The sequence below is a fragment of the Chaetura pelagica genome, unplaced genomic scaffold (assembly GCF_000747805.2).
Source record: "Chaetura pelagica isolate M959 unplaced genomic scaffold, ChaPel_1.0 scaffold106, whole genome shotgun sequence".
NCBI classification, from domain to species: domain Eukaryota; kingdom Metazoa; phylum Chordata; class Aves; order Apodiformes; family Apodidae; genus Chaetura; species Chaetura pelagica.
In genome coordinates, this window is record NW_009954222.1 from 5,720,523 (window position 1) to 5,734,052 (window position 13,530).

Sequence of the window (13,530 nt, forward strand, 5' to 3'; positions counted from 1 at the left end):
ATTTGAATTTATTTTTTTTTTTTGTGGATAAGCTCACATTTATGTTTTACAAAACTTAGATAAAAGTTTCCCTATTCTCTTTTTGCTAATTCAATATTTGAGGCAACATCAAGGATTACAGTGCTTATAACATGTTTTATTCAATTCACATAGAAAAGCATGCAGTATTAATGTAAAATGGTACAGTATTAATGTAAAATGTTCAGTGCACATTAGGTAAACAAGTCATTAGCATACAAACCCATTTTTATGGTCTATACTGGCATACTGAACACATTTAGAATAACAATGATTTCGGGGAACTAAATTAAAAATTGTGCTTAACTTCAAAAAATCCAAGCCACGTTTGCCGTGCTGAAGTAGAGATGTCTTCTAATTGAAGTGCTGTAACCCTGAAAAGAAAGAGGCTGCTACCTTACACCCACTTAAAAAAAGAGTTTCAGTACAGTACAGTGCTATGAAACAGTCCAAGCAGCAACATTTCCTCTGGAGAAAAGTTTTATGGCAAAACTGACACTGTTTTATGGCAATTTCATGAAGTCACAGGATATATAGCCAGTAGCTGCCTTACATGCACAAAATGTCATCTTTAGGAATGGGAAATGTAACCTTTAAAACAAATTCTTACATAAGCAATTGATTTGACAAGTACACTTAAAGCTCCTGTTCAAGGGAGCCATTAGCTTTGATCACCATTGAAAGATCATGTAACTTGAAAAAAACCCACCACCCAAAACACACAAGTAAACAAAATACCCGGTCAAAGAAAAGAATCTGTCATGGTTCTTCCCTAGGAAAGAGCTCCTAAAGGGCAAGGGAATGTTCAGTTTTCACACCGATGAAAAAAATAGATTGCATGGAAGTCATTAAAAATTAGGTTCACCTGTAGATATTAAACATTTGCAGGTTGAAGACTCTGAGTCATGTTTGATTTCCAAGCAGTCAGTTTTTGGTGGTTTTTGATGGACTAGCACTGGAGACACTGCTTTGACTTTTCCTCTTGGTTGACTGACTGGTATTTTTATTTTTCCGTTCAGATATAAAGGAAGATGCCCAAGGAGGATTAAGCTGATTGTGCAGGTCAGATGACATCTTCAAAAAGCAGGAACCAAACTTCTGTTCCTCAAACAACCTTTGTGAGTTACTGAACAGCAAACTCTGGGAAAAGTCTCTTTGAAATAAACAGTTTTGAGGTTTGCCATCACTAGCCACTACGTTCTGGCCTGTAAACGATGGAAAGTGGTCATTCATATCTAGTTCAGATGGAGAGAGGTTGGAAAACATAGCAGATTTCCAGGCAGCTCTGTCAACTGCTAGTTCACTTGTCTCTGGACACTTCATACTCTGTTCCTCATTCATTTCTTCCAGCTTCTTCTCTGTTTCATTCAGAAGCTTAGAGCACTCTGTTGACTTTGAAGCATTATCAAGATCAGAGGACTTGAAATTGTAGCATGGGCTCTTGCTATTGTCTGATTCAGACATCATCGAGTCCAATTCAGAAATTTTATCGAGGTAGGCAGCATCCATAGACGCCTCACTGGAGGTTCTTGTGCGATTCATTTCAGAAAAGCAGAGAGTATGCAACCTTTTAGGTAAGCAAGAACTTGTTTTATCACTGGACTTTGCTGATGTCTGACCAGTTACTGAGTTTTGCTCTGAGTCATCAAAATCTAAGTTCTCAGCAAAATTGGTTGGGCAGGTGCCCCAAAAACCTGATTTTCCTGTAGCAAAACAGTTCAGCTTCTTTTCGCTATTACAGCTGCTTGTGCTGTGCTCTGCAGAATCTTTGCTGCAATCATCTGAAGTGTCACAAAACTCTTCAAATTTCAGTTTTCTCAGGAATGTTGATGGTTTCCTTGTATTTTCTTTTCCATCGGGAGTGTTCAACCGAAGGCGACTGAGAGACAGAAAAGGAGTGCACGGTGGTGGAAGATCATAAAGTTCTTCACCCTTATATGGGGTACATTCCTCAATTTTATTCCACTGCTCTTCTAAGCAGGCATCCATATTTGTAGTATTTTCATCCATCAGAACCCCCTGACATCCTGGAAATAGCTCTTTCTTTGGGGCACACGGTGTATTTGAGCCATTTGAACCATCTTGACTAGAAGAGCTTAAACAAGTTCCACCACTTGTCAGTTGTTCAAGGCTGTGAGGACTTTGAGTGGTAGTCAAAGCTTTCTTCTCCTCAACTTGTGTTTTCAAACATGTATCTTCACTGCTCTCAGCTCCTTTAGCATCCGTGGAGAGCACTCTCTCACTAACAGCACTTGCTGTCTGGGTTCCTTCGCTTGCATTTTTCAGCTGTAAAAGCTGACACTCCATTTCTTCTATGTATTTATCACTTCTTTCTAGTGCCTTTTTTAGACGGTTCATCTCACGTTCACTTTGTTCTACTTTGGACTGAAGTGCAGCTACTGTAAACCTACCAAACCTGCCAGAAGTCAAAAAGAAAGAAAATATTAAGCTGGAAAAAGACGTAATTGTGATGCTTTGCAAGCTCATTTCAAGAAAGAACAAAGATAGTAAACATTGTGTTAATGTTAACAAATTAACATTGTGTTAATTTGAAAACAACAGTCAAAACTTTTGTCTGCTAGCTGTAAAAAGGAATAAATCATCATATATAATGTAAAGGTGGAGGTGAATACCTCGAAAGCCAAAATTAAACTATTAGTAGTAGTAAGGCAATAACAAGCAGATTACCCTTTCAGGGGATGATTCCATCATTTCAACTCAAATATGCATGAAGAATTATCCCCTAAAACAATGGCAAAGATTTATGATAACATTTGAACAGTGGTCCACATCTTGAAATATTTACATTCAATCATTTGCCTAGAGTACAGCAGTGTTTTACAATACATTTTTTACACAATGTCACCTTGTCAAATATAAAATGCCAATATAAAATTAAAAATTTGCACCAGTCTTTTGAAATGGTTTAAATATAAAGACAATTCCATTATGTTCCCCTTAGATATACAGCTTTTCCTTGGCCATTGCATGGATGGTACTTCCACTTACTTCAGAGCCATTTGGTTTTTTGAGCGTAACAACCAGAACAATCAAGTTTCTTCTTGACTCTAATACCAAAAACCTGCCACTTGTGGTTTGTGAAAGTTGAATGTTTGTGGGGCTTCCAGCTTCAGCATATTTTCAACTGCCAAGATACGAACTTCCCTTTCCCCCATCCTCCACCAGCTTTCAAGACTGACCTTTCCCAGAGGGCAGGTGAAGGTTTCAGCTATATGCCCTGACTAATTCTAACCTGTCACTGACAGGTGGGCACCAGGGAATTCCTTGCTCCATCTGAGGCTTTCAATTTACAGAAAGAAAAAACAATAAAAGTTCTGGTTCTATTAGGAAGGAGGGAAGGACCTGCACCCACCATGCAACTCTGACACTTAAGGTTTTAAATCACAAAGAAATTACAATTCAATAGTGGGCTTACACTAATCTCCACCTCCCATCTTGCAGCTTCACCTTACAGCACAAGTTTATATTCACTCTTCCAGCACAAACAATTCCTGGAATTTCCACCCCATTTCTTTGTCTGTCTCTCTGTCCCTCCTTTAGCATCTCTCGAGTCACAGTGAATTGCCATTCCATTTTTTCATTCCATCCCCTCACCCCTTTGCAAATGCTCCCACTGCAACCCTTAGACCAGTGAGGTCTGAAGGTGGTAAATCTGTGACTTTGGACCATGCTGGCAAAAGAACCATATATCTATGCATGCATTTCCAGCAAAGAACTGAACTGTATTTTGTTTCTCCAATTCCCGAGTCCAAAGCAGCAGGAAACTGCTCTATGCTGACAACTGCACTAGTTAAATGGGCAGTGGTGGAAATGAAGAAGGGTTGTCACCAGTCCCAAACAAGTTGGGCACGACTGACCAGATCTACTGACATGTATCACTGTTCAACTGCTTCTGCATATTTAAGGGACTTTGCATATTTTGGTGTTGACGGTTCAGTGGTGGGAAAGATTCACAGAAAAATCTGTCAGTTCCTTCACAGAACCCCCACTAGACCATTTTTAAATTCAGATCAGCCTAAACTGCACCATTTTGTGACATGCCACTCAGTGCTTTGTAGAAATGAAATGACAAGGTAGTAGCTTTACATTTAGAACAGGAGTGTTCACTTAGTAAGATACTGTTTTTCCCTAAAAGAAGCTGGCTGGATTAGAACTCTATGGAGGCAAAGACCCCACTCCCCCAGCTCTGCATTACCTCTACCCAATTACAGAATCACACAGAATCACAGAATTACCAAGGCTGGAAAAGACCCTTATGATCATGAAGTCCAGCCTATGACCTAATACCACAACATTGGCTGGACCATGGCACTAAGTGCCACATTCAGCCTTTCCTTGAACACATCCAGGGATGGTGCCTCCACCACTTCCCTGGGAAACCCATTCTAAGGTCTCATCACCCTCTCCATGAGGAAGTACTTCTAACACCCAATCTAAACCACCCGGGAGCAGCTTTAGGCTATGCCCTTTTGTCTTGTTGCTAGTGCCCTGGAAAAAGAGCCCATTGAAGGTGGTTACAATTAAACAAGCATCCACATATACAACAAATTTTTACTTATTCCCTCCTTCAGTTAAAGAAACTCACATTTTAGTTTAAAATACTGAAGGAGCCACTATAGCACAGCAGAGCACAAGCAAAGACCCTTCCTTGCTTCCCAGGGCGATTCAAAAGTATTTATTTTGCCTTTCTCTTAACAGACCTATTCAGGAACAGACCTTACACTGCTTAACAAAGGGTATAAAAATTATAAAAATATACAATATAGCTTAACAGTCAAGTGAGAGAGGTGGGGAAAAATGCTTATGTAAAACATGGAACATTTTCTGAGGTCTGCTGTAACAGACACTTTGACATAAAAATTAAACATGTTTACATTTATATGCATACCTGGCAATTCCTTTTTAATGGAAGAATGGTGTAATATGTTTATTTAATGCAAATAGCATTAGTGACAGCCTGAGACTTGCTTATGAGCAAGAAGCACTGTATTCTCAAGTGCAACTTTTATAACAACTGTCCTCAGGTTAAAAAAAGAAAAAAAAAAAGACAGTATGTTGTTCAAAGCCAAACAGCATCACTAATATGTTAATTGTTGTAGGGGGATGTGCTTGGGAACTTTGGTTTTCAGAAATGGAGCATCTGACATGCTGCCTACAAACAGTTACCTCTGCAGTTAAGTACCAGAACAGTAGTTGCTTTCTGTTCCTGCTTTGAGACTTGCATGCATTTACTTCCCAAATCCTCAAGGATATGGGTTTTTAAGACCTCCACATTACAACACACGTATTTAAACCAATTACTCCAGCCAAGAGCATGATAGAGGTGTTTTAGTGACTGATTTGGCAGGTCAGCAGACAGCTTGGAAGACATGCATATTTTGGTTGAAGAAGCCAGAACCCTCTCCATCTCCCCAAACCAAACTACTCTCTTAAGAGATCTCCTTTCCCCTTCAGATGTACAGTGAGCTGTGCCACAGCCAAAAACTCATGGTTCAAGGATAATAGAATGTAGTACAGCTACATGAAAGTAAATTAAAATTCAGTCTGACACTATAGAATCTGCTTGGGATGTGTAACAGGCCCTGCTCCACAACAGAACAAGTTTCTTCAGTTGTTCCTTCTCATCTATAATTTCTACAAATTCAGCTTTAGGGTTTTGTTTTCAGACATCAGTGACCACTGACTGTAGAAGGTCTGTCTAGTCGAGCCCTTAACTCATATCAACTCAGTTTAAAACTAGACATCTCATACAAACATTTCTCTTTGTGGACAGCAAGCAGTAGCAGCAAATAGTTTTCACGTATAACCATTTATGGAAGAGTGGAGCTGCAGGGATGCTATGGAATCTGACTCTACAGTTCTAATCATCTAATGGCCCAGACTAGGGACTGCCCTCTATCTCAGATACATGAGCATGATCCACTCTACAAAGGAAACTAAGGGTAAGAAGCAGTAAATGAAAATGTACAGTCAGAGCTTGTCACAGTTCGAGATCAGGACAATGTAAGTGCATGACCAAAACCGGTCCCATCACTTAGAAACACATTTCCACTTGGTTCTGCAGTTAGATGGAAAGAAAAGAGGTAGAAAATTCAAGAACAAACCAGCTGAAAGCCCTACTAGTTTCTACAGCCCTTCTGTGATATAATGTAGCAGATGCAGCTGGATGAGAACAAGTTTTGCTATCATCCTCTACATCAACTATGAAGGGTGATCTGCAGCAACATCTTGACAATATCCCAGGTTATATACAATTGCCTTACAAGTGTGTCATATTTGCACAGGCATTTTTAAAAAGAAAAAACAGTTACTGTCAGATGGGGGTCTTAATCTAGCAAGCAAGCAAGAAAACAAACAAACAAAAGTCAAGAGCTATACATCAAGCATGTTGCTCTATTTAAGATCTGAAAACAGAAAATAAATGAATTGGTAATGCAATTTGGTTCCACTGAAGAAAATGTCCTGGACATAGTCTGCTACTGCTTTCCATTTGGTAGACTAGGCTGTCTGACAGAAGTGTACAATGGTTCCTTCTTATAGGAAGTAGTAGAAGCACTTGCTATAGCTGATTTTCTAAGCTTGTAAAATAACAAGTTATTTTCAATATAAGCAAATACTGGATAGTAAATCCCCTTCATCACACAGTTGACAAGAATACAAATCAATCTGATGATATATGGCCTTCCTAATGAAATTTCTCCTGAGCATGAGGGAAATCCACTTCCATCATATCACCAAGGCTAAGCACCATGACCAAGGCTAAGCTTCACTGTTTGTTGGATGACTGCAGAGAAGCAGGATTTGAATGGAGGAACAGGCAAGGTACATTATTTGAAATAAGCTTCTCTTTTGACTTTGTGAATTTGGTGAATTCAGACAATCATGCAAAGCCCCTCCAAGCATTTTGGCATCGTTCAGTGAAACAGCACTGGTCTTCCACACAGGAAAGCCAGATTATGCTCAAAGTTGGTGAATAGCATAAACCAGATAAGATTACTTCAGAATTACTACCAGAAAACCCACAGAACCAAGCAGTGAGATCTGAATGTCCTGACCCATCTGCTTAAGGTTTAGATCTTCATGCTTGGAGTGGGTGCTTTCTCAGGGTTTAATGCTATGACTCAAAAACTCAAAAGTTGTTTTGAAGGCTACTAAAAATAGCATTTTCTCTTATTTACTTCTAAGGCCACACTGCAGCCATCTTAGAACAGTGCTCATCTTCAGTGACAGCAGGCTTATAGGGAGGTGAGAAAGAAGCCCAGTTTCCTATCAAGGAAGACAGCAACATTCTTACCCTTTGCACCCTGGACACAGGTTCCGAGAAGTCTATTTGTAAGCTCAGAGAGATGCAGACTGGATTAAATCAGTGGAAACATTCAAATTAGATAAAAAAAACCTGAATGTTGTACAGATTGACCTAAAAAGTCAACAGTCTTAGACTTCAATGTGCAGATACCTGTAGTCACAAATCTAGACAAGATAAGCAGTAAAACTGAAGAAACGGGGAAAAAAAAAGTCCCAAAACAACTCACAAAACCAGAGAAAAGAGATAATGTAACTATTTTCTGCATGTTACAGATAGTTTTTCAGACTGGGATTTTAACCGGCAGAAGAAATTAAATATTTAGGGAAAAGACTCCTAGGAAGCCTAGAAGTCTGGTTCAAGCTAATTTGAATCTAACCATTCATAAAATACACTACACCCTGGAGTAGATGGACTTGCTAGTTATTTTCCTTCAGGTAGAAAGCAAGCATCCCTTTGCCAAAAATGCTTTTAGATCCATTGTGCTGTGCCAATAGATCTAATAGTTTTCTATTTTAAATCAAGCTGGAAGTAACAGGGCTCTATCATCCTGAAAAACTTAGGCTTTATAAGTTTTCCTGTTCTGCATCAGGAAAATGGAAGTGACTGAAAATTCCTCAGGAAAAAGAAAAAACAAAGAGCAAGCAAGAACCACCAAACCCTCAGTCTGATTTGCCTGAGAAACAGAAGTCCAGCACAGGTCTTTGGTAAGAATCAGAGCAATACAATTACCTCTATATGCTTTTTAGCCCTATGTTCCATCTATATAATGGTATATTATTCTGGGGATGGATGGTCTACTCTCCAAAATGTTTCAGGAAAAAAATTAATCTCATCAATCAGCATTGTCAATTAAAAAATTGTGTAAAAATCTCTGTCATGGCTGCAATGTCAATTTTATTGACATACATGGCATTTTTTCAGCAGGTTTTAATGGATATGGACAAAGAAAAAACTCGAGACTATGATAAAAGTTTTTTATTGATCACTGGAGAAGGCTAGTTATGTTTTTCCTGTTATGTCAGAGGAAGACTCTGTTTCATCCACCTGCTAACAGTGTTTCCTTTGCTATAAAACAAAGCTTGATAAAATAATGTACGTTGTGATGTTCAGCTCTAGTGTCATTATGCACAAAATAAACTATGCTTGAGATAAGGTGACTGAATACTGACAAAGCTTTTAAAAAATCATTTGATACACATTTTAGTTAGTTATCTAGCTACTTGTTTGAATCCATACATGACAATCTGAAACTAAGAAATATATGACAAATGAAACAATGATGGTGATGCTAAATTACATAGATTCTATCTAGCAGCTATTTTAAATTCCACTAGAGAGCCATTCAGAAACTTTTTCCAAAAATTACCTTCTGAACAATTCTGAATAAAATACACTGAAACCACTGTACTGGCAAATCAGTGTACCTGCATAGAAAAGTTTAATTATAATGTCATTGTCAGCCTCTGATGTTTATGCCTTCAATTCTGATTTCATAAGTAAAGTAAGAAAACAGTTACTGCAACCCCTGCTTAGTGTGTGAAGCCTAGCTGAAAGACCATTTAGATATTATCAAAGTTTGCCATCAGAACTGGAAGAACATTCAGATGTTAAGTCTGCTCTAGATATTAACCAGACAAATGACTGCAAGGGTATAAGCTAATTTGCAAAATCTGCTAACAACATTAAGATGGGAGAGACTTCCTACCACTTGAAGGATGTGACTGGAGTTCAAAAGAATTGTTTTAAGCTTGACATGTGCATTAAAATATCAACCTGAAGATAAGGTCCCACACTTTGGAAGGCAACATTAGTAGCACAGATGCAAAATGAAGTACAAAGGTAACTTTCTAGGCAACTATTTAGTAAACCTGGTACTGGCCCTTCACGCTGAAAGTGTCAGCTACAAGAAGGCAACAAAAAGGATAGTGCAAGATATTATTAGAAGATGATGTAAGACAGAAGTTTTTCTGCACTACCGAGGCTTCAAGTGGAATCTAAGACCCAGTTTCAAGCATTAACACTTCAGAAAAATCACAGACACCAAAGAGCCCTGAGAGTACAGCAAAACCAAGCACATTAGAAATTTACCTTTTGTCTTAAGTCACATTATCTAGAAGAATTGGACAAACTCAGTTTAGAAGACATGACTAGGGCTGAATGGGTATAGGTAGGGTGAATCAAAATCACTAAGTTTAAGAAGCGGAATGGTTTCTTCCAGGACACATTTTTCCTTGAGTATACTTAAATTATTGTAATGCACTACTGGATTCAAAGTAAAACCAAAGCTGAAGATAACACAAGCAGGGTACAGACATGCAACTGTCCAGACCCCGGAAGAGTCTGAACTGTTGTTCCTGGCCCAGTTTACGCCTGATTCAACACATGTGCTCAATTCTCATGCACAATCCTAGAGTTAGCATGTACCAAATCTCACTTCTAACAGACAGATAGGACGGGGCTATTTGTTCTAGAGAAAAAGAAACAACAAGCCCAAACAAAAAAGCCATTTAGTAGTGTAGTCATAGACAGGCCAATCTATCTGGCATCTGGGCTGCAAAACAGACCTTGATACCGTCTCATTTCTAATAACATTTGGCTATATCTGTGCTTATAAAGAAGAAATTGACTGGCTATTGTTTTAGGCCACACTGGCAAAAAAAGGGAAAATGATCAGTTTATAACAAAGACTAGTTCTTCATACAATCTCCCCTTTCCCACTCCCGGTATCTAATTTTTCTGACCAACAGGATGGTAAAAGCATGCACAAGCTAGAAGAAATGGAAAATCTCTCCACTGTGAAGTTTACCTGACGTAAGCAAAATCAAGTTAGATGGTGTGGTCCCTTCCAGCTCTTATTTTAGTTACATCTATTTACTCTTCAAGTTTAGCCATCCTTGCCAACTCACTCTTGAATCTTATGGGAAAAAGATATTCCATACCATTAAAGGCCTCTCCACTGCCAAGACCTTACACAGGGCTCTATCTCCCTTATTAGGAGACTTCAGGGCAGAATGTACTTCTATGCATTTAACAGCATAGCAGAAGGGTCATGCATCTTCTTTCCTGTGGTTTTGAGTGACAAGCAGCCTGGCAAACTCTCTACAAGGATGAATTTAATCTTCCAGCAAGTAAGCTGTGAAATAGAACAAAATCCAGAGAGCTCTCTTCACACACTACACGGGTACCCCTCAACCCTGTTCCTCAAAAGCATCATATAAACCTCTGTCCAATGCTGCTCTTAGCTTTTTAAGTTCAAAACCAGTGAGAGTAAAAAGGTAGAAAATCAATGAAAGAAAGGAACAGAACTTTAAAATATGAACATGTTGCCTCACAAAGTACTTCCAAGCAGAGGTACCTTAGCATACAGCTGTAATCAGTACGGTAAAGTTTCTGCTTTTTGAGTTCATTGTCATTGATGTTTTTAACTATTTGAAGACAGAGTATTAAACACAGGTGTCAGTTTTGGGAATGATGTTCTCAAGCTGCAGAAGCTTGACTCTACGTATCTTGTCGAGACACAAAGCTATCTAGGACCTTCTTTGGATAGGGAGTCTAAGTCCACAGAACAAACCCTGAAAGCAGCAAAAGGAAGAATAAAACAAAACAACCAACCAGAACTTCTGCACTCAGTAACAGACCTACTTTCACCATATACCAGATTTAGAAATTTCCCCATAACAAAGATAAGTTAACTGCAGCAATCAACTAATAAATCCAGTCCTTCAATGTTGACCAGATAATGCAAGGAACTGCATTTGTAGTCATATCACATCCCTTTACTGTATACTTGCTGCTGTTCTGTAAGTTCCATTTGTCACCCCAGTCTATGAGGATAAAAATTCCAAAGTCTACCTGGAGATACATATGCAACACCATGCACACCACCACAGTTTTAGATTAAAGTCCTATAACAGTTAAACAGTCTATAAATAAAATATGGTAGCTTTTAAAATATTCACTTACTTTTGGGGTGATCTACTATCAACTTCAGCTTTTAGTCGCAAATTTTCTCTTAAAAGGCTACTGTTCTCCACGCTCAGTTTCTTATTTGCCTAAGGAAAAAGAAAAAGTAAGTATACAGTAAAACAGAAATTATTTCTAATATTTATAGCTTTCTCCTTTTTAAAGAGACAGAACTAGAAATGTGAAGGCAGGTAATAGCCTTCAGATAGGGACACCACTTAAAAAATCACTATGGGAAATGGCTTGCAAAACTGAATAGCGAACAAGACATTTTTTATTTATATTCCCAAAATACATCACAAGTGTCCTATCTAGGGAAATAAACACAGCTATGTTATTTAGCACAGAAAGTCATTAAGGAAATGTACTAATGGCAATTCCATGTTGTTTTTTTTTCCACATGACTAAATACGTTAAGTACATTAACATTACAATGTGCAGGTATCAGCAAAACTAATGTTGAACAGCTTCCTCTATTCCAATTTCGAGTAAGATTACTTTGGTTTTTTGGCTTGTTGTTTTTAAAGCACAGTTATCCTATGGATGTAAATCCATTATGACAAGCTATCTGCAGTCTTTCTTTCCTTTCTTTCAGGATGTTGTGATTAAGACTCCCGACTCTCAATCCTTCTGACTCCTTGAATTGAGGTCAATTCCTTCTTCTCAGTTCAGCAGACAACCTTGTTAACAAGATACTTCATATAAAGAGAAGTTTTCCTGCTGCCGTGTTTCAGAACAATGAATGCCACCTTCCTAACAAGTAGAAAACACTATTTTCACTTCACAGACTGCTCAATCTCTGTATGCTGAAAACTGCACTACCAGTCCAGGGCCCATTTATAGACTCAATTAGTTGATGCTTCCACTGTATTATAAAATTACGATCTAGAGTTAGATCCAAAGAAGGAGCTTTGCAACTGGGCTCAAGTGTGAAATATACTTTTTCAGAAGCATCGAGGAGTGAAAGAAGAGAGGCAGAAAACTCTAAATGCATATACAAATATTCCCAGTAACTTCACCAAATGAGGCAGACACGCGGGGATATGAGGAATGGAGCAAAAAACCCCCAAAATGAACACCATCCTCACCCACCCTTCTTCCCCTGAGACACCACAATATTCATAGAGGCAGAAAAAGTAATCAGACACTTCAAGTAAAGAAGGAATAGGAAGGGTGAGCCCAGGGCTTGGGTGCCTGAGTGTCAACTACTGGTGTTTAAAAAATCAAAGTACAAAAAACTGCCCTGAAAGCAATGAGCAAGAATGAAGGACACCTTATTTCCAAAGGAAAACCAAACCATTTAACACCATAGCCAAGCCCTTTCTCTCTTTTCAGAGGCACAGCTCCACCAGCCACACAATCATACAGGACACTGTTATGACTTGTGTAGAGTTAGTAGGCAGGGTATCCACCTGGCACATGGCACAGCAGGACTGAACCTCTTCAGTGTCCTTCTTCCAGAGAGTGCTCTGTTCTCCATGACAGTAATCTGTGAGGGATCCTCACTTGCAGCACACAGGCTAGATTAATGAGCTCATGTAACCACATTATTAATGAGTGCACTGCGTCTCATATTTCTACTGCTGGGTTTGTATCACCACTCCCACATTCGTTACGATGCCACTCAAAGTAGCAATGCCCACTTTGGGAGTCTCTGCTCTAGGACATTAAATGATACAGGTGGATGCTATTTCCTGGCTTAGGCTGGTTTTAATAGAAAGTCATGGTAACCATATTTTCTGAGGGACCCTGTCTCACTGGGAAGTCATGGGTGGTTGAAACTCCTGGTCAGCTACATTAGGAGATAAAAAAGTTTCTGGTTCCACACTGAGTGTACACGGGAAAGCAGTCTTGTTGTTCAGACTGTGGTTGGGTCAGCACATACTTGGAAGTGAAACAAGTTCTAAAAGAAAACCCATGTGATTTCAGGTACTTCTGGAATTGTAGCATTGTTGAACAGGAAACAGACAGGAAGAGAGTGTTGGACTCAGTAATCTTAAAGGTTTTTTCCAACCTAAATGTTTCTATAATCACAATTTTAGACTTGGTCTCTAAAACCCATCTGAGCCTCTATTAATATCTAACCCTTAATCAAATTCAGAAATTCCATAAACTTAAAACTCTTTTCTTGCTAAGACTGAAATTATATAGAAAAAAAAAATAAATCAAACATGCCCCTCCCTCAGTCCCTGCTACACTCTTCTCTTGCTTACCTAGGGAAA

General features: G+C 38.8%; 1 protein-coding gene across 1 annotated transcript in view; it reads right to left on the reverse strand.

The window, feature by feature from the left end:
• Positions 1-788: 788 nt before the first annotated feature.
• RNF219 (ring finger protein 219) overlaps positions 789-13,530 on the reverse strand; it is a 19,718-nt gene continuing 6,976 nt past the window's right edge. The window contains exons 5-6 of the mRNA XM_010003521.1: positions 11,309-11,397; positions 789-2,434 (exon numbers count right to left, since the gene is read on the reverse strand). Of these exons, the coding sequence (XP_010001823.1) occupies positions 943-2,434; positions 11,309-11,397 (1,581 nt within the window). The 3' untranslated portion in view covers positions 789-942. The remainder of the gene's footprint in view (positions 2,435-11,308; positions 11,398-13,530) is intronic.